Source organism: Idiotropiscis lumnitzeri, chromosome 4 (genome assembly GCF_059441095.1).
Source record: "Idiotropiscis lumnitzeri isolate Australia: NSW breed Sydney's pygmy pipehorse chromosome 4, RoL_Ilum_1.0, whole genome shotgun sequence".
Taxonomy (NCBI): domain Eukaryota; kingdom Metazoa; phylum Chordata; class Actinopteri; order Syngnathiformes; family Syngnathidae; genus Idiotropiscis; species Idiotropiscis lumnitzeri.
This window is the reverse complement of record NC_142394.1, coordinates 22,364,765-22,386,632: the sequence shown is the minus strand read 5'-3', so window position 1 is coordinate 22,386,632 and position 21,868 is coordinate 22,364,765. Positions and strand designations below refer to the sequence as shown.

The following is a 21,868-nucleotide window of genomic DNA, read 5'->3' as shown; positions in this document are numbered from 1 at the left end:
AAATGTGAAGCAGCTTTAAGAGGAACAATTGTGATGGGTGAGCAAGATAAGTTACTGAGTGTGCAGACAACTGATGAGCAGTTGACACCAGCCTTATTTCTTAGTCGCTCATTCATTCAAATATCATCATAGACCTGTACATTTAAACTACAGATAGTACTTTTTTTCAATGTGACTTAAAACTATGTATTTTTGTGATTTTGTATTACTTCCAGTATCACTGGAAAATGTCTGCGTGGAAGTGTTGATTATATTCATGGTTCAGTGTTACGTGTTCTTTTGCATACAAAAACATAAAAAGATCTAACAGCTTTTCATTGTCTTAGTTTTTGTTATTCTCAGAAATATAACACAGAAATTCATGATTGACCACTCAAGTCAAGTAGTTACCTTAATTGGAAAAAAAATTGTGAATGCCAGTTGTGGCCAAGCTACATCCGGTGAGAGAATTTGATAAATTAAAAAAAAAAAAGGGCAGAATTTTCAATGTGCCTCAACTCGCGCAACAAAATCTAAAATCAACTCATTAAATCAATAATTGCATGAGGAAGGACACAAAGAGTATTTGCATTTTCCTTGTGAGCAAGAAAAAGAGCAAGTGATGAAATTAGCCTTAATTTCCAAACCAGAGGGAAAACAAAAAAAAAAGACATCATGTAAGCATGTTTGCTTGTACATTCAAGAGACGTGACGTTGTATTAATTGTATATATTTGCAAAACATACCACCATGGGCGACGACCACCCCCATTTTCCTCATCCCCACTGAAGCAAACAGTGTCAGAAACAAAAAGGAGTTAATCAGTGAATTCACAGGCGCTTTTCATTTCAATCAATTTAAACAAGGTGGGAATTGAAAGATCCTCCATTTTTGGAACATGCTGCCGCTGAAATCTACGCTGACGGGCACTCTTGCCTTTGATTCAAAGCAAACATATAAATACAAAGAGAAAAAAAAAAAAAAAGACATGTAGCGGCAACAATATCAGTTTCTTATATGTGTTCTCAACTACAATACAGGCTGATATAGTTCAGGATTTAAAGCCCTAAAATGAGAACAGAAAGTCATGAGCATTCTTTTCTTTGTTCTGTCTATACAATATATGTACAAGCAGGTTTTTTTTCTCCCATCAATACAGTAAATTAAAAAAAAAGCGGAAAGGGAATAGAAAATTAGAAGACTTGCATTTTCTTCACAAATCAAGAAAATGCTTTTTTTTTTTTTAAATCCCCCCCCCAAAAAAAAAAAATCACAATGACAATGAGATCCCCCATTAGTTTATGGTAACGGTGTCGCTTCAAATGGTTTGCGGTCGAGAGTGACCGCGCCAAAGAAATCTATCGAAGGACAACGGTTTATAAAGCACAAAAAGAGGACGGGCTTGGCTCTCGGGGGGTGAATGATGGTGTCACTTGTGGTCCTTTCAAACATGCGGCCGCCGCATGGACGGCCACAACAGTCTCTCCCACTCGCGCTCCCCTCCCGTCCTCTAGTCCACCTTGACCACGCTGTAGATCTTATTTACAAACCAGAAGCAAGCAAAGAAGCCGATTGTTCCTGAGAAGAAAAACAACTTCTTAAATAACAGACATCATCTGGTCTATTTACACATTGAGACATTTTAAAGGGTTGGAACTAGTTGGAGAAAAACCTATGAACTCTCCCCTCAAACTGCGGGGACCATCTTTTTGGGAAATTATTATTATTAATTGCATCACTAATGAATGAAAAATTGGCGTCACCACAACAGATGTTTACTTTTGTAAGTATTAAAGGCGTGTCTGTTCCTGGGGTCATTTTAATGAATGAGTGTGAGAATTTTTTGGGCATATTAATAACAACTGAACCACATTTTGGGGTGGTTGTGTAATAATGTTTACCCGCAACGGTATTGACAGCAAACTAGCTTTTGATTTCTTGAAGTAAGTCATTTTGGACATGTAAGGATTCCGACTGACAGTGAGATATATAGACCAGCGTTCAAATGTTGGGAGTCACTTAGAAATTTTTTTTTTTTCTTTTTAAACCACATTATGACAATGCCTAAGTTGAATTTTGCAATGGGTAAAAAACAACTGTGCTTTTTCTTTAAAAAATAAGGATATTTATGAGTGACACAAACAACACAAACATTTTTAAATCAACAGAAAAGATGGGGGGAAAAAAACAGGAATATCCTTAAAAGAAATACCTAACGCTAAAGAGTTATTGTAATTCATTGTCACACAGTTGTCTGTGCATTATTGGACAAAACAGCGCGATAAATTGGCTTCCAGCTTTCAGCGTCAATGCTAGTCGGTGAATCGTTTCAACCTCTAGAACGCAGATTCTGTTCATGGCCCAACTATGAATAAATTATACTTTGCTACAATGCAAAGTAATTAGTGTACAGCTTGTGTAACAGTGTAAAGTTACTGTCAAATTCAAAGAGCTCAACACACTGCCTTTAATAATGTCTCAACTGCTGGCAACAAAAACGAGTAGACCCTTAAAGTGAAAATGCTTAAACCATAAAAGTCGTTATATAACCCCATGGATTTTTTTTTGTACTTATACATAAAAATGTAAATTCACCGTCCCCTTGTGGATAAACTATGCATATAATCATCACAAAGCTGTGAGGTGCGTACTGAACTACCATTTGTGTGACACAAACTTTAGCTTCTAATCTTCATAGCTAAAATGATATCCAAGCGACTAAATCTTTAGCCAAAAGACAGTATCATTTAAGCCTTTTTTTTATACTCTTTTGCTAACATTAAGAAATCAGTCTTCCCTCTTTGCGAGCTCTGCAGCCCAAGTGTGAACTACATTGAGATCATAGTTGAGGATGGGATGAAAAAAACCAAAATAGACATTGGAAAATGGCGAAGATTAGGATTATTGAGTTGCAAAGTAGAAGCAAGGAGGGAAACGTGATAAATGTTTTGGCCAGGATTATTCCCCCCGGCGATAATATTTTGACATCTCGTCTCCCCTCGCGACTTTGCAGCTCCGTCTTAAGATAATGTCAACAGTTGGAACTATTTTTTTTGTCTTGCCGGATAGCGATACTAGTGCAGCAGACAGCCTTCCTGCATGAGACGTGAGAAGTTCGAATTTCCTCATGCCACAAAGAGGCATGTGCACACCCGTTATCTACCACTGTTATCCTCTTCCATTAGCAAACTTTGACTTGAGGCGCCAGAGTGAGGTAAAGAGCACAAATCCGTCACAGGTGAGAATTAGCCTTTGCTTATTTTTTTTTTTTAACATGACAAAATAGTTTGAAGGATTTCCTGTATTTATCAGGATCAACGACTGCTTTTTAATCAAATCAAAAAACATTTATACAATCTGATTTCATAAAGACTATTGGTCATTTTCTTTCAAGGAGAAAAACAAACTTTTTATTCAAGCAAAGGTTTTTAAAAACTGCTTAAGGACTACAACAAAGATTCTCAATTTTTTTGGGGTCAAAGTGAGATTTTTTTTCCCTTATAATCTGAATGCCAATTAAACAACTACCACGTGTATGTTTCAACACAGTAAGAATTAATAATTTGAAATAAGAATAAAAAAAAGTAACATGAGAATAGTCATATTTATCCTCGTCTTAACAAGAACAGTCATAATCTAAAATAAAAAATTTAATAAGTGAAATTTAATAAGTGAAGAAATGAAAGAATAAATCCTCTAATCTCGTTGCACACTTGAGTACAAGGACAATAAAGGGATTTCTAATTCGAAAGTGATTTTAACAAATGAATTTAAAAAAATACAACTATTAGTGTGAGACATTTTTATTTTATTCTTATGCCTTTTATGTTATTATTGGTCACCAATTGGAGGTAGAACTTATATACCAAGCACAATTATTCATGGCAAAATTATTTTGCAGTCCTGCACAGCTACAGAACACTTGATATAAATGGCATCAATACAAAACGGTGAAATGGAGTTGACCCGGCGAGACAGTCAATGAAAAGTGAGCATTGTCTTTGTCCGGACAGATTGTTTGATTGGGCCTGATATGAGACTAAACGCATGATTACAAATGAATGACCTCCTATCGGTGCTGAAGCAATAAAGAGCAAACAATACGTTGCACAAGAGCTCAGACTACTTCCTGGTGTTGTATTTCATTTTAGACCAGGATGTGCGTTAACACCACACCCCCGTTGGGCTTTGACAAACACACACGGCTGTGAAACTACATCAAGTGTGGCCATGAGAAATGATTCCATTTGGCTTCATAAAAGACAATAGATGCTCACCTGTGAAAAGGAAGAAGATGAGGACCATGATCATGGTGTATCCGAAGTAGAGGAAGGTGCTGGCCGCGCCGATGATTTGCAACTTGGAGAAGAAATAGTGCACGGCGTATATGAACAGATAGACCGCAGTGAAGCCGCTCGTCAGGAAGGAACGCCACCACCAGTGGTAGTCCTGCACAACGTTTGACACATGGATGACGAGTCAGGAAAGCACAACACGAGCTAGGCTCTTTTTTTTTTTGTTTTTTTACAGACAGTTGAAGCAATTTCGACTCGGTCTTTCCACCTCATATGTGTTTGATTAAAACGCATTTATTTTTTTAATTTGTTCATCTCGTTCAATGACAGAGAAAAGTTCAAATTAGTAAAATAAATCATTTTAGATGTACATTTTTTTTATTACAGATTGGTTAACATAAACACGTTTCCGTTTACATTTCACATGCTGTGGTAATGGCAGGTTATTTATTTTAGATAAAAACGTATCAGTTATTTTATTACAATATTTTATTTACAATTTCCAGTTATTTAATGCAAAACGTAAACTTTAAATGTGAAATTGTTTTATTTTATTCCATTTATTTTGTCATTTAAACAATGTGCATAAATACATTTAACAATTTTTATAAATGTTAAATAATTGGGACCTGAACTACATATTACATTAGTTTTAAATACAATAAAATGCGTATTATGATTTCATTGTTAGGCACACATTTAAATGAGACAGTCCCAACTTGAGCTGCAGTAATTGTTTTTCAGAGAGGTCTAAAATATTATACGGCTGCTGAAATATCCGTTTATCTATGTGTTGTAGCACCAGGACATCACTGCTATGTTTGTTAGCTTTTTTCTAGTGTTTTGCGTTGTTTGCATTGAGCTAAATTATTTTTGCAAGATGTTATGTGATTCCAATAAATGTGTTTGAAGAATTGTTCACAATCTCCCAAACTGCTGCTGGTTTTAAAGTACCGTATGCTGGCACCATCTAGTGCTCGTAAATCACATTTTTACTTGCATTAAAATTGCAAAACGTCTTCAAGGTGATGGTCGACATTGCTATTGTGTCTTCATTGCATTATTTCACATCCGTTGTTGGGGTGCTTGAGGACAACAATTAAAATTTTACTAATCAATGTGACATAATACACCATTTTAAAGGTACCTCAGCACATAAGTGGAAGTAGCAGAGCAGAATGGTGGCCTCAGAGCACGTGATGAGCAGAATAATGAACACCAGGAAGAGGAAGCCAAACATGTAGTACATCTGGTGGGACCTAACGAGTGCAACACATATGACACAACGGTCGTTTCCAAACATGGCAAGAATTTGTGCTGTGCCTGCTTACCAGATGCTGTTGAGGATGAAGAAGAGCTGGATGAAGATGCAGCCGAAGGGCAGGATGCCGCCCATGACGATGCCCGGGATGGGCTTTGTGAAGAACGACTGCTCGGGAATTTGACGGGGGATTTGATTTGTTCTCACTGGTTGCTCAATTGCCTGTGTAGGTGCCAGAAGAAGAGAAAAAAAGATTGATTTTGGAGCGAAATAGGGGCCTGTAAAATATCATCCTGTAGGACACAATTTGCCCCCAAGGTGCGGGTTTGACACCCCTAGGCAATGAATTAAGTTGACTATGTATTTACTTTTAACAAGGATCAATAATGGTTAACTTGCAATTTGAACCCAGACATGAGTATTTTGAAGTCATCAAAAAAAATTGTTTGAGCTGAAGAGGTCCCACTATATTTTCAATGATACGTACAGGCTTCTTGAATCCAAAGTAGGCACCAATGAAGGTGAGTGGCACAGAAATTCCGAACCAGAGGGCAAGGATGGCCACCAGGGTCCCGAAGGGGATGGCTGCCGAGGACCCTTCCACCCAGAGGATCAGATTCATCAGGAAGAAGTCGGCAAACACAATACTGGAGAAGAGGGGGTGATGAGTGAACGGTGACGCAAAGTCAGAGATGTGAAACGCAGAGAAGCCATTTTTGGTGAGGGAACAAACCCCGGGCACAGCAGCGCAGTCAACAGAACATTTGTCTTCCACTTCTCTCCTCCAAAAGCTGAAATTAAAGCGGCAAAAAATCAGGACATCACATGAGAAGGGGCGCCTCTTCACTTGTCTAAAGCGGGTCAGCCGTCTTACTTTTGTAGAGGCGTGCCGAAACGTAGCCGGCGGGGGTGCCAAGCAGGACCCAGAGGACCACGGCGCATGTCATGAGTGCACCCCTGTTGGCTGGGGAGAGAAAGCCCAGGCAGGCCAGGACTGCAGAGGAAGGAGAGTGCACCATTACATTCACTTAATTGTACCCGTCACGACCAAGTGATGGTGTACTGGTAGCACACATTCACAATATGAGATTAAAAAAAAAAAACCGTACACACCACAGTTCAAAGGCCATTTTGTAAAAAGGGAGGGAATTTATCCGATTGTCGTTACTTGAAAAAATATTTTGACACCATCTTGGTGCCAAGGAATTATGTTGAAGTGAATTGAAGAGCTCAATTTAGACAAAAGTAGTCCTTTTCTTCCATTTGAGACATTTCTGTTGCAAGGAACTCCAATGAAATCAGTTTTTAATGCTTCTAGTTATTCTGTAGGATTTGGCTTTCTGTAATTCTGTTCTAATTTTCATACAAAATACTGCGCACTAAACTCATCTGTCTGTACGCTTGACCGCTCATTGGAATCGAGCGCCCACAAACTTTGCGTTTTGTCGTCTTGTTGTCTGTGCATTCATCTGAAACCTTCTCCAAGTTTTTTTACCTTAATTATTGAGTGGGACTTATTGAGCTTCCTTCAAGCTAAAAGTGGTGTTTAATGTTCAATAATCCATTTCAGACAATTATGAATCTGTTAAAACTATAGTTACCTCTCTGTACATCCATTGTTTAACTAAAAAATCTTCAAATTCTCTAAACAGTAACTATTCTGATTTATTTAATACTTCATGAACGCTGAGCGAGTATGTTTTGGTATGTCATGTGTCATTGCTTCATTGTTGAGATGTTTTTTTTTTTATTCCAAGCAAACAATAATAAACATTCTTACTTTTAATAAAAATAAAATATTTAGAGAAAATAATTCTAAAAATATTCAAAAGTGAACCTTAACACACAACTTACCAATGGCAAGGTCACATGTTTTTTTGGGGGTTTTTTTGTACAAAAACCAGGATAAAATTTAGACCCAAAAAAACAGCACAAGCACCTCACACAATAAGAAGGCCACATGTGGAATTCTGAGTTGCCTTTCAGGTTATACTCGTTTACCTCATGACATTACAAATCCATCGTAGCTTACACAGAGTGATGAAAGTCATGATGAAGATCTGCGTGCCCTGTCCGAGGAAAATGGAGAGCAGCATGCCTTTCCTGGGGGGGCGGAATACATCGCCGTGCACTTGCTTCCAGCCCGACTCCTCCTGCGCGTCTTCCTGGAAAAGTGGAAGTGAGACGGAAAGTCAACAAAGCACTGCACACGCGTGCAGTGAAAAGCTGAAGCTTAACCAACCACCACGCAGTGAATTGTACCTGGCAGCTCGAAACGTGTCAGCGAAGCGTCAAAAGGTGAACACAGAGCTGTAAAATTTGGTGTGCTTCCACTCCAGTGTAAACTTTGGAACTATACAGTTATACGCAGATAGCCACACCACATTTTACATTCCTTTCTCATGTGTATGCCTGTGCTTCAACCTCACCCAAACACCCGATTGAAGGACCACAACAGTGTTTGCTTTTCAGCAGGCTTACATAAAAGAGAGTAGAATTCAGCTTGGTCGATGGAAGCTTTATCAAGTTTTCCTGTGAAATGTGACAACACGTTCAGGTCTCAAAGGATTTCACACTGTAGAATTCACTGATGAACAGCAGGGAAACCCTTCACCATCAAGGGGTGAGAGGATTTCAGGGAAGTAACCAATTTAAGAAATTCTGGATTGAATTGAAAATCCAACAAAGTGAATCGTGAATCATTAATCAAATCGGGACCTTAATCGATTTTTTTAAATTTGAATCGATACCCAGCCCTATTTACAAGGGCTCCATTTTTTTCCCCGAATACAGGATTATTAAAAATAAATAAAATACACCCTAAATGCCCAGTTGAAGCCTAAGCATAAAACAAAGAATTACATTTTTATTTAACCAAATGGGCTAACTTTTAGAATGTTATCTTACTGTTAATGCACAATGCAAGCTGGTTTACTGAAGCTAACAAAATTAGCATCAACATAGCAGTGTTATAACGTCATAAGCGGCGTATATTTGGATGTAACCAGTGCAGCGACACCTATAGCAGTACGGTTTCTTTCTATAAAGTACAATACTGTAGAACGCCATTTTTATTCATTTATTTTTTTTAATACAGTTCATAAAAACATTTTTATGCGTTTTTGCAATTCCGGATCCCTTACAGCTCATTACATTACTGTAAGTTTGAACGGGGTTGACTGGTTTAAAACTTTTAATGCAAAGCCCACATTTGTTTCCCAACAAAGCAGCATTGAGAATACAGTAATCGCGCATCAATCGCATTTTACACGTTTGCGAGAAGGCAGCGCATCATTTTGTTTCACACGGCAAAAATTTGATCCAAGAATAAAAATATATTTCAGCTTGGCTTGGCTTTCTTCAACAGAATGTCAAATCTTTTTTAATCCTGCTTTTTATGCCTATATAAAGCGACAGGTTTTTATTTTTTACACGCTTTTCTAGTTATCTGATTGCAGACTGCACACAGAGCACCACTATCTCGCTCCGCTGAGTTCTGCGTAAACAGCAATGGTGAATAAAGCTGGTTCTTCTGTTGCGACAAGTCAATTCTGTTTAAAGAGGCTAAAGTAAGCCTTCAGGGGTCAGCCATTATGAGTTTGACTCCATTTACCCTTTTGTAATGATCATATACATGTAGAATGTTGATGACGCTTGTACCTGGTCGACCTGGTTGTATCTGGCAATGTCCTTGTGCAGCGTTCGGAGCATGATCATGGCAACCATGCCAGACAGGAAGAGCACGATGACTAAGGAGTTCATGATGCTAACGACCAAGACATACGCAGAAGAATATGTGTTAGCAACAGCCGAAACAATTGTGGAAAGATGAAGATGAAACAAGTGCTCCTACCTAAACCACTGGATGTTTGTGTGCGGCATAGAAACCAGGATGTAGTCCCACCTGGAAGCCCACTTGATCATGTTGTTTTCCTGTAAATGAACCGCAGGTGAAATGTTCCATAACATTAATCACGTATCATAATACATGTGTATTACATACATTAAGAGAGAGACTTACCTCAAATGTGACAGAGTAGGTGTAAACAATGGACACGTCTTTATCGAACTGGACGCTGGGCACTGCCATTGGAGTAGTGGCTTCACAGTTTGGGTTCTTCTCATCTGCGTGGTTGATACTATCGTAGGGGGAAAAGATGAAATGTGTCTAAATTCCTACATAGCTGTATTATGGTTTACAATAACCAAATTTATACAAATAAATATTTCATACAAGAAGCCAACCACAATTATCTCGGAAGAAGAAAAACGCCAAACTTTATACTAGTGAGAAAGTGAACATAAAAGGTTCATTGGTTCATTTATCACTAAAATAAAAATCAAGTGTGGAACAGTTCTTCAACAGTTAATGTTTTTTTTTTTAAATGACAAATGTTTTATTCTGGAGCAGATTACTTTTATTTCTATTGTTTCGTTTGAACAAATCGTCATAATTGTCCGCAAATGGATCGCGTTTGACATTGATGGTTTCAGTTGGTGGTGGGCGACGTTATTCAATCGTTAAGGGTTTGAACGTGTTGACGACTTCATAAAGCCAAAAGATCGTAAACATTCTATCCAGTTTAGCCCTTTGGCAGCTCAGAGCCGCTGACACGTACTCAGCCAACCTATCACAGCACGCACAGTGCACCCTACGTGACGTTCCCTCCTCCCTGTTTGTTTGTGTGGCGGGTAGCCATGGCGGAAAGCAACCACGAAACAGAGCTTCTCCCGAAAAGAAACTCCACATCCACAGTGTGGATTTGTTTTGGCTTTTCCCTGGAGGACAGGGCGCAAACCATAGTTATTTGCATAGTTCGCAGAGACTCCCTTCGGTCGTCGGATGGCACCACGGCCAACTTGTTTATGTAATCGCAGAGCAGCCAAAACACGAATGGAGATCAGATCATTATTTATTTTAATTTTAGGGTTTATAAACATTTTAGATATGCTGAAAATGTGCACAAATGCGTCTAAAAAATGATGTAAAAAAATAATCGTGATTAAATTGTCATTTTATTTAAAAAAGAATTGTGATATATTTTTGCTATATCGCCCACCCTGAGTTTCGGTGTATACACACCCAACAGAAGTCAACGTTTACCTTTTGGGCTCCAATGTGGCAGCAACCAGCCGAGCCCCCATCCACCCATCAGCGGCTCCATTGTGGTAGATGATCTTGATATCAACATGGTTGAAAACGTAAAATGTCTTCTCCTTGTTAAACTCAGCCTGAAAAGAAAATGTAAAAAGATTACAAGGTCACAAATTTGTAGGGTTACATCTTTGATCCATACAAAACAAGCACCGCGATTCACAGAATGGTTGGGTGCACGTTCACATTCAGGCAACATGATCATGCCACATTCACTATAATAGCAGCGGAGGATGTTGAAAACCCTCAAGTCGCATGTATGGGAGCATTTTGGCAACTTGGAAAGAAAGGAGTCCTCAACTTAATTGATACAGGATTGTTTTCCTCTCCCTTGTCCCAACATTGTCATGTCAGACAGACATGTAAAGGAATCTGCAAACAAACACGCCGCTTCCGCAATAACTCACTTCAAAATTAATCTTACCAAATAATACATTGACTCATTGATGCCAATGCAATAGCCTTCTGAGACTTTCTTTGAAGTTGGCGCTTGTGGCGGTGTAACAGGTGTAAGGGCTAATTTGACTTCCTGTTTTCGATGTTTCGGCTTTCCTTATCGCCGTTGAATCGACATTAGTTGCCAGCAACACCAACACAATGCCAGTCATATTCAGTCACTAATTTAGGACGCTAACAACCCCACTAGTTAATGACACCGTCAATGTACGCTACGTCACAAGTCACCGGCATTAGTAGCTAGCAGCTAGCATTAGCAACAAGTAATGGCCAATAATTTTACTTTTTTGTAATGAACTCTCCATGTTTAAAGGAAATGAATGTGCCGGAAATGTCGGGCAGGATACTTTATTATTTTATACACTGTACCACATAGAAAATAACAATGTATCATGCCTTATATTATGTTATATAACCTTCTTAAATCCTAAACGGCCATATTAGAGATTCGGAGTAGATTTTTATATTTTTTTAATGGGTGAAAGCGTTTTATAAAATAAATGAAGAAAAAGTCCTAAAATGAATAAAATATATATATCATATATTTTATTTAATTTTTTTTTTGCCGATCCATCACTCAAAATTTGATTCGACGCAAACCGTGATTTATGTGATCCGTTGCACCAGTAAAACTTCGACACATAGCGTTAAAAACAAAACAAAACACACACACAAAATAAAACTTTTGTTGTCATGTTTGTATACCGATTAAAACTGAATTTCAGGAATTGTAGTCACAGCTTACATTAATTACACAAGCATCCTTAGCCCGGCCATCTGACGCGACAAGACAACCAATGGGGAAGCCGGGGTTGCAGTATTTCTGGTTGTCTTCGACCTCATAGCACCACGTGACAGGCATATTGTCAATGATCCTGGAACAACATCAAGCGCCACTTAAATGCCATCCATTTTTTTAGTACCTAAAGTAAGCAAACAAAATTATCTAGATCAGCTCGGCTAAACTGCAACCAAACTAACCAGTGGTGCTGGTAGTTGAGCTGCATTCCCATTTTAAGGAAATCCAGACGGGCAGTATCCTCTTGGCTGTCCTTCTTGTACGTTTTGGTGCACACAGCCTTGCACTTGACATCTTGTTTGAAGTTAAACTGCAAAAAGAGAGGAAGGCGTTCATGTTGAATCTGCAACACATTGCTTCCTAGACACGAGAATTAAATGGGCGTCTAAAATAAGCAACAATCACACAAGATTTGTTTTCACGCGACACCAACCTTGTATGGCGAGGACTCAATACGCTCGCCAAACAACACCTGTCCCAGATTCTCCGAAGGCCTCATTTCCTTAGCATCCTTGCAAAAGTCGAATCTTTACCAAATGTATCACATACAGTTAGCACAGGTACACTCATTTGGACAGCGTGTGCTCAATAAGTGCAGAAAGGTCACTTACACGTCATATTCATAAGGCAGAACGGACTCTACCGAATCCAAGCGATTGACAAACAGCTGTATCTGCGTCTGCAAGCAAGAAAATTGTATCGGTGTCATTTGACTATAATGCAATATCAGTCATCAAGTTGCCAACTAAATTAACAGGTCACGTACATCAGCACTTTACTCAATTTAAGGAAGGAAAAGAAGCGTGATCTTATTGGACCCTTTTTCCAGCCAGTAGGTTTGAAACAAATTTTTCATTTTTATTCATTTATCAAATTTCTGTGGCAGTCTATTGTTCAAAGGGAGTTTTCAATAGAATCCTAGCAGTAACATTTTTTTTTACAAAAAAGTAGTAGATTAGCGCAATGGCCGGCTGGTTCGCACGATGGCCTCACAGTGCAGAGGTCCAGGGTTTGGTTCTAGCACCGGCCTTCCTGTGTGGAGTTTGCATGTTCCCCCTGTGCCTGTGTGGTTTTTCACCGGGTAAACCATGCATGGTAGGTTGATGAACACTCTAACTTGCCCCTAGGTGTGAGTATGGATGGTTGTTTGTCTTTGTGTTCCCTGCGATTGGCTGGCAACCAGTATAGGGTGTACCCCGCCTACTGCTCTTATCTAGTTGAAATGGGCTCCAGCACCCCAGCGACCGTTGTGAGGAGAAGTGGCTTGGATAATGGATGGATAGTAGTACTTTGAAGCCTTATGAGCACATTTGTGCTGCAGTTGGGAGAAAAACTTTTAGGGTTTCACAATTTATTGAAAAAAGAAATACTGCAAAAATGGCCCATGCAATATTAATGTCCCAAAGACATGCAATCATTTTAATGGAATTTTATGCTTTTATCAGAAATTGACCAGTCGGACCCAAATTTAAATCACCAGCCAATAGTTGGATATTCTCTAGAATTACGATTGGTTAGCTAATAACACATTGAACCTGCTTATTTTGCTCCCAGTAAAAAAAAACGATAAAGACAATTTTAATTTCTTTAGGCACTTGCTAAATATCGCAATAGCCAACATCCATATCACTTGTTTCTACAATATTGTGCCGCCGCAACAGCTTTCTCTATTCATGTACTCATGGAATACTGTATGACAGTGGTTCTCAAAAGTTTTTACACCGCGGACCACCCCAAAAAGTGTGTATGTTAATGAGGATTTATTCCTGAAAAGTATATTAGAATATTGGATGCCACTCCCAGTATACAGTATACTTATACAGCTGACACACCAGCTGCAGGGTCAATAAAAGCAAGAGAACACACAACATAAAAAAAGACAATAATAAAATTAAACAATGACACTTGTAGGACAACAAATAAAGATACATGAAATGTACCTAAACACATCTGAACTGCACTTGGAAAGTGAGAATCACTCTAACTAATCACAATTAGCATGCACAACTTCAAAGCTCAAGAAATGAAAACTGTTACCGTACATTACGTGTGTTTTTTTTTTTTAGTTTGATCTGTTGTTTTCGTTCGTTCCCCTCGACATAACTGATAACCTAAACAAGCATTCAAGATTTACTTAAAGCTTTGAGGTGACATTATATATGAAAATATTAAATACAAATTGGAATTGGCTCCATTTCTGCCAATCGAGCAAGTATTCCAACGTGAACCATGTGGTTGCGTTTTAACATACGCATTGTCATCAATTTGGCGCATTTATTAAAAGATATGAACGCTAGACAACGTCACTGAAATGTACGTCCAAGTGGAAAAAGTGCAACAAACCAAGCTAGCACCAACAATGCTCATGCTGTTTGTACCCGATAGTCGGGGCCTTGATGAAATGCTAACGTTAGCTAGCAACATAAACATTGATACCAAACAGGGGTTAAAAGTGCCCATTTGGCAGAAAAATCCACTGCATTGTTACAGAAACGAGAACGTGGACAATTGTTCCTACCTTGCAATCTTCATCACCTTTGCCTTCCTCACAAAAACTAACAGGGGCTAAACCCGGAAGATAGAACGACGAACACGGGCAGAAATGCGAAACTAGAAAGCAAAGCAGCCAATAACCGAACACTATTCGCCGTCTCATTTTACGGGTCAGTCGTCAAATGTCACGCCTGCGTCAAATGGGGATATTTATTGCTTGGTGAAAAGGCTGCGCTGGTAGAACAAGGATAGCTGGTTCTTGTACTGCCTGACTGAAACGCAGCGACTTTAGCTAACGCTACGTGCTGTGTCCGCCTCAGTCCCGTCTGCCTCCAGCGTAACCAACAGTGAACACTACAGTGACGTTTCACTATGTCACGTGACGCGGAAGTATTTGACTTAATACGGAAGTTGTCGTCACGATAGTCCATATAAAAGTCATAAAAGGCTATTGTTTGTAGTAAGACTGGTCACACTGTAAAGATTGAGGGTTAAAACTAGTCTCACTTGTTTTGTATACAAAGATGCAGAAATGTGCGCTTTTGTTAATCTTTTTATTTTATTAAGGACATTTTATATTCACAAAGCCAAATTCTTTCAATTTACTCTATGTTTTAAGTTTTATTTTTTTAATTGTGTCTCTTAAGTTTGTAGATAACGAGAAAGGTAAAAATATTCTGGACATCTACTCCAAGTTGTTTATTTGAAGTCTGTCGAGAATTTGTCTCTATATATATTAAAAGGTTGTTTTTCTGTGTAATTTCTGTATATGATGGAATTCAACTCTGATTTTTTATATTTTTTGTTGTTGATATGTTGACAAAGAAAATGCTGTTGAATTTCAAAAGCAATTAGTCTGTCAATAAAAAGAAAAAGTTGTTTTTCTTTTCTTTGTTTTAACCATCTTCCAACAAATCTCAAATACAAACTAAGTACCGCATAATGTTACAACCAAATGTCAGTTACAAATAGACTTAAACAAATCCATCCATCTTCTGTACCGCTTCGCTCTAGGGTCGCGGGGGGGGGGTGCTCGAGCCTATCCCAGCTATCTTCGGGCAGAAGGCGGGGGGACACCCTGAACTGGTTGCCAGCCAATTGCAGGGCACACAGACTTAAACAAATAAAATGAAAAAATAAATGGGCGGAAAGGTGGGCAACTAGTTAGCGCGATGGCTTCACAGTGCAGAGGTCATGGATTCGAGTCAGGCTCCGGCCTCCCTGTGTGGAGTTTGCATGAGTTTGGGATTGGTTGTTTGTCTGTGTGTGCCCTGCGATTGGCTGGCAACCGTTTCAGGGTGTCCCCCGTCTACTACCCGAAGATAGCTGGGATAGGCTCCGGCTACACCCCCCCCCCCGCGACCCTTGTGAGGAGAAGCGGTACAGATAATGGACGGATAAATAACATACAACATACACTGAGGGGGGTTATAATTAAAAAAACATATATAATACAACAATACAACTTTGTATTGCGCGTTTCATGACAGTGGCAGCTGGAACGAAGCGCTTTACGCTCCGTTCACTCTCTTCCCCATTACAATCCAGTAGGTGGCAGTACGATGGTTGCCACTCGCCAATCAATCTAAAGAGGAAGAAGAGACAACGAAGAAGAACGAGCTCGAGCACGATTGTTGAAACGCGTTCTTCCTTTCTCTTTGGCGGTGCCTTTCACTCCTTTTGTCAAAGCAACAGCAAGAGGAATCATACTGTGGTACCGTAGCTTCATTTATTACATTTTCAGTGGCTGACAGAAGGCCGTTTTTTTGTCGCTCACTACACGACTCGCGCCCTCCTTGTTTCGCGCGTCCAGTAACAAACGCGCTCCAGCCGGTTGGGCCGCGCTTATCGCCATTTTGCTTATTGAACAACCCGAGCAAGGTAGGTGACGCCTCATGTATCGATTCTTACGCAATATGGTGCACGCTACTATATAAACAATCCCGTTTATAATTCTTTAAATGTTTTTATTTGTGGAGGTTGATTTTTGTGCAGCATGGCGGAAGCAGACCGACCAGGCAAGCTGTTTATCGGCGGGCTGAATACCGAGACGACCGAGAAGTCCTTGGAGCAATACTTCAGCAAATATGGCAGAATTGTCCAAGGTGTGGATGGAGGATTTTCAGCTTTATCGTCTTTTTGCAAGAGCCACAGTTTAAAATTTGAAGTTTTTGCAGCGTGTAGTATTGAAGGGGAGAAAAAACAACTCGTGCTAGTACAGCATGGACACGGCAATCACGTTTAGCTTGCCAAGTTTTAACTTGTATTAACCAAAGAAAAAAATCGAGCACTAGGCCAAAATGGCAGCCAGGGTCCTTCAAAGAGTACTAAATTGCATTGAATCAAGGAATTTACATGCGCTGTAGATGTAATTTACTTCTTAAATTATGCTACATTCTTAAGCATTTTTTCATGATCGTAAGTCATTTATTTTGCAATTTAACATTCCTTAAAATTTGAATTACTTGTGGTAGTCAATGGCAATTTAACTGTTCCCATTTCTCTTGTCATTTAGATTTGATGATGTACTCTTTTTTTTTTTGTTTGTTTTGTTTTTCCTCTCATGTAGAATATGTGCCATGGTTAGGTAACACCGAACTGTACAACTGTATGCAGTTAAATACTTTCTACCAAGAGGGAAACCAATGTGATTCTTGCTACAGTTACCAGGCCAAAGCACAGTAACAAGTAGTTGTTTTTTTTCCATGCACCTTGACAGTTATTGGTCTACATTTGACAAACCAGGAACCCTATCATTTGACTGTTACCTGGAGGCAGATCCTTGTATGGTGCTAAGTCAAATTTTCCTGCATTTCCAGTTCTTCTGATGAAAGACCGTGAAACAAACAAGTCAAGAGGTTTTGCATTCGTGACGTACGATAGTCCAGCCGATGCAAAGGATGCCGCACGTGAGATGAACGGAAAGGTATGTATTGTTACTAATAAAGTTACAAATGCATTCTAGTGATAATGTAATGGATTTTGAAATGGGCGTTGTAATTTAATACAGTCACTTGATGGCAAGTCCATCAAAGTGGAGCAGGCTACCAAGCCTAATTATGACTCTGGGGGCAGACGAGGACCCCCATCCATGCACCCTCGGAGTCGAGGCCCACCCAGGGGCCTCCGTGGATCCAGAGGAGGTGGGATGAGAGGCCCATCCCGAGGTAAAATTAAAATTTGGGACCATATTAATGGAATTTCAATCAATGAATGTCTTGTGTGTTTTCTTTTGTGCTTTCAGACTACTATGACGACGACCATGGAGAACCCTTCTTTAAGGGGATGTCATCAAGAGGCCCCCCGCCGATGAAGAGAGGACCCCCTATGCGCAACGGAGGCCCCCCACCAAAGAGATCTAACTCCTCTGGGCCAATGAACAGACGTAAGTTTTGTCCCATGTCCTCTAAATAAAGTATATTTTATGTAGGGCTGCAATTTACGATTATTTTAATAATCTATTGTTTTCTTATTTCAATTAATCAATGCGACAAAAAAAATCCATCCCTATAGTACAAGTGCATGGAACATACACAATTTAAGTTACTTCCTATTTTGGTCAGTTATAAGTCAGAAAATCTTGCAAAAAATATTTTCCATGTTTTTTTTTAAAATTATTATTTTTCTTTATTTTTAGTAAAAACTGTTTGCTGTCATAGACTAACTAAAGTTGGAGAATATTTACTATGACTACTACATTTAAGGATGAATCTCAAATAAAACACAATGCAATTATCTAAATAGTTTTATCAATTAATTTGATAATGAGTGAGTTAATATTTTAAAGACAAAAATATTACGTTTTTTTAGCCCCAATGTCAAGGGACAGGGACCCCTATGGGCCACCCCCTCGCCGTGATTCCATGATGTCCAGAAGGGATGACTATCCATCACCCAGAGATGACCATTACTCAAAGGATGGGTAGGGCACTTTAAATCATATATCCATCTGTACTTTCCTCTTATGTCTTTGTACAAATACATATCTTCATTTTATTTGTAGCCGCATGCATTGCACCACGTGTAGGTTGAAACTAGTTAATGTTTAAAATGCTCTTGGGTGAAAGTTACTAGTTGGATTCAATTTATCTTTGACAGCTACTCCAGTCGAGATTATAACTCAAGAGATTCAAGGGACTATGGACCTCCTCCCAGGGATTATTCATACCGCGATTACCCCAATTCCCGGGATGACTACGGCTCGATGTCAAGGGGTTACAAGTAAGTGTTTGACTTAGCAGTTGAATGACTAAAGTTTTTTTTTTTTTTATTGTAGTGAACAATAATGTGATGAAAGTGAAGTTGATTAATCAATATAATTGTTTTCCCAGCACGGTACAACATTTTGAAAGCTGTCATGCTTCCACTATTCATTTCTAAAATAGCTCATCATGCTTGTAGCATAGGACAGCCGTATTGCGACACAAGCACTGTGATGTTGGTACATAAAATATAAAGTTCCCATGCTGCAGAAGGGCCAGTTGAAATTGCTCTGTAAATTGTCTGACTGGAAGACAAAAGTAAAGTCAACTAACTGGTTCAGCTCCCAGTTTCAGTGCATAACAAAGGTTCATCCTTGAAAACCACACAATCGCCAAGTAACTTTTTGTACTTATTGCAGTGACCGTGATGGCTATGGTGGAGGGCGGGATTCCAGAAACTACATGGACCGTTCGAGTGGTGGAGGTGGAGGCGGCGGCGGCTCATACAGAGACTCGTTTGATGGTTACGGTAAGATATTTCTACACAGGTCTAAGACATACCGACAGAGGTACGAAGAGGAACTGCTTAGATAACCAAGCATCATTCCCGTGAAACGACAACCCGAAGGAAGCAACTCTTAACGTGTTCTCATTCGCTTTTCTGCTGCCAACAAACGTTAGGTTTTTCCGCCGTTATTGGCATCTGTTTTTTTTTTTCAAATTCCTATCACCACTGAAGTCTTCAAAAGATAAATGTGCCTCAAAAAAATCAAATGAGGCCCAAGTTGACCACCATAAGGAGCCAGAAACAGTCCTAACAGTCCTTGGAAACAGCAGAACAGAATATGTTGCCCACCAAAAAAGCTCTCCCTCAAGGAGTTTCCTTCACAAATAACCATCAAGACTACTCTGAAAACTTGGAGCTCTAAAAACGGAGAAGTGTCTTCAGAAATCAATGGCATGTTCAAACAAATAACTTGAGTACTCCATGTGGCCGGATCTTAACTGCCCCCAAATGTCTTCAACGAACGTGTTCATTTTAGACCCGCCGCCGCCACCACCACCACCACCAGCAGATGGTACATGTAAATACGACCATCTGTTCAATTAGTGCATCTCAGAATTCAATGTACTGGCAAAGAAAGAGAACCAAACCTGCAAGAACCACAAAAAAAAAATGTCAATTGTATCTTGCCAATTACCTGACCCGTTGACCCTGCAGGTAACTCTCGCAGCGCCCCACCTTCACGGGGCCCCCCACCGTCCTTCGGTGGGGGCAGCGGAAGCGGTCGTTACGACGACTATGGCGGCAGTTCCCGGGATGGCTATGGCGGGCGCGACAGTTACAGCAGTCGGAGTGAGCCGTACCCAACTCCCCGTGGCGAGCGCATGGGTAGGCAGGAGAGGGCTGCTCCCCCTGGCGAGAGAGGATACCCTCCTCGCGATTCGTACGGCTCAAGCCGCGGAGGGCCACGTGGCGGCCGTGGAGGCAGTCGACCGGACAGAGGCATGGCTCGCAACAGATATTAGAATGGACTTGGAAGTCTCTCAAAAAGAAGATATAAGCATTCTTGCAGCGTTACTAGCCTTGTGGCCGATGTGACAGAAAAAAAAATCCCACCGTGTCTAAAATCTGTGGATTGAGTTTTAGCTTTAAATTGCATCTAGACTTACCCAATTTTTCGTCTTATCATTTTTTTATATATATATATATAATTATTTCACATCTTACTCATGTAACAGTACAGTTACCGAGTGTTCTTTTTTTTTCACTTTTTTTTTTGTACGTTCAAGTGCTGCTGCATAAGTTGCCCTACAAGTTCGGATTTCCTACTCTTAATAAAAGTATTAGTTGTACCCTGACCACTGAGCATCAATACTCCCAACAAGACCAAAAGGCTGGATGTGAATTAAAAAAAACAAAACAAGCATCTCATAGAACAAGTTTTTTGTAAAGTTTAGCTGGTGAGTCTCTGCTGAGGAACTTCACTCGAAAGAGCAATTTTTGTGTCAAAGGGATTAGGCAAATGTCACTGTCAAAATGTTCCAATGTAGTTCCCTCGGAAATGGACCCATCATCCTAGAGCCATTCGCTGGCACGCTACGGCAAAACCAAAGGCAAGAGCAACCAAATGCAAGCTTCTAACCTACAAGAGAACCCATAGGCAACTGCTGGTAAGCATAGAAAACCTCTTCTGTTTCACATCTGTAAATGCCTTTCATTTTTCCTATAGTGCTTCAAAGGACTACTGCAACAAACAAAAAAAAACAATGGATGTCAACTTGAATGCGCCTTTTTAATTAGACGTTAAATTTGTCAAAACTGCAACAAGCTCCAAGGCAAGCTAAGACTTTTTGTCCCTTGCCTGCAACAAAAGTAATTTTTTTCACCGGCTCAACCCTGAAAAATGGAGATCCTTTCACACTCAGTACTTGTCTAATGTAAGCAAGGTTGACATAAATGTTTTCAATACTTTAGGCCAAGGCTTTGTGTCAATGTAAAATGACCCTAAGATGAACGTCCGTTGTCAGTCTCGAAACCTTTTCCTCAAACAAAGGAGACCTCTGGAAGAACACCGCCATTGCAACCGCCAAACTGGAAATAATCGTTCAAGTGAAAGGCAGTGGAACCAAGGACATTGGAGATTTTCAATTTTTTTGTTTCATGAAGACACAAAAAAAGGGAAGGGTGGAAGTTAATTTTGGCCTCTCGTTGCAGGATGAACTCTAGGCAGCAAATAAACCTTGATACACACTGCGACTCTGTCCAATGATACTCGGACCAGCAGGCCAATGGTGATCCAGTTCCGATTTGTGCAGGTATGGAGACTAATCAATTTGGGTTGTCCAAAACTGGATGTGATCATTGAGGTTTTGAATGTTTCTCGTCCTTTGGTGTCTGTCACAGGGCTGGGACAACTGCTTGAAAGGCTCCCGGAAAATGAGAAGAGGCTGAGTGCTCGCACAGAATGGTGCAGCTTCTGATAAATGGCAAAAATCTTCGCCCAGTGCGTCGTCATCAAAGATGGAAAGAAATTAACTTGAAAATCTATTGTTGTCCAAACGCATTCCCTTCCTAAATAAATGGCTTTCTCTTTGACGGGTTCCCGACTCTCGTCCTTGAGTGCCGAATCATCCTGCTTTGTCTTCCTCCTTTAACACACCTGGTCCAAATGATCAGTTGGTTAAAAGACCACAAAGAGAATTGAGTGGTGGCAAACATGCACA

At 39.8% G+C, this 21,868-nt stretch overlaps 2 protein-coding genes across 4 annotated transcripts; one reads left to right on the top strand and one right to left on the bottom strand.

Moving 5' to 3' along the window:
• Nucleotides 1–599: 599 nt before the first annotated feature.
• tm9sf5 (transmembrane 9 superfamily protein member 5) lies at nt 600–14,803 on the bottom strand. 2 transcript variants are annotated; one of them, XM_088293326.1, is made up of 18 exons: nt 14,464–14,803; nt 12,557–12,624; nt 12,379–12,472; nt 12,128–12,255; nt 11,892–12,021; nt 10,640–10,767; nt 9,557–9,674; nt 9,389–9,468; nt 9,196–9,301; nt 8,017–8,067; nt 7,568–7,700; nt 6,410–6,529; nt 6,269–6,326; nt 6,023–6,182; nt 5,606–5,757; nt 5,422–5,533; nt 4,257–4,428; nt 600–1,557 (listed from the first exon to the last, which is right to left on the bottom strand). In XM_088293326.1, exons 1-18 carry the CDS (start codon nt 14,599–14,601, stop codon nt 1,490–1,492), a joined length of 2,016 nt encoding a protein of 671 aa, XP_088149452.1. In that variant the 5' UTR covers nt 14,602–14,803; the 3' UTR covers nt 600–1,489. The 2 variants fall into 2 exon arrangements, with proteins under 2 accessions (XP_088149452.1, XP_088149453.1); XM_088293327.1 differs by lacking the exon at nt 8,017–8,067.
• A 1,222-nt stretch (nt 14,804–16,025) lies between these two features.
• rbmx (RNA binding motif protein X-linked) lies at nt 16,026–21,777 on the top strand. Of its 2 annotated transcripts, XR_015842772.1 has the most exons (10): nt 16,026–16,319; nt 16,418–16,543; nt 17,258–17,364; nt 17,449–17,605; nt 17,683–17,823; nt 18,249–18,360; nt 18,537–18,659; nt 19,060–19,169; nt 19,863–20,815; nt 21,360–21,777. XR_015842772.1 is itself a non-coding variant. In XM_088292450.1 (9 exons), exons 2-9 carry the CDS (start codon nt 16,435–16,437, stop codon nt 20,168–20,170), a joined length of 1,167 nt encoding a protein of 388 aa, XP_088148576.1. In that variant the 5' UTR covers nt 16,026–16,319; nt 16,434; the 3' UTR covers nt 20,171–20,503. The 2 variants fall into 2 exon arrangements, 1 of the variants encoding a protein (XP_088148576.1); XM_088292450.1 differs by lacking the exon at nt 21,360–21,777 and having other exon boundaries at nt 16,434–16,543; nt 19,863–20,503.
• The last annotated feature ends 91 nt before the right edge of the window (nt 21,778–21,868 follow it).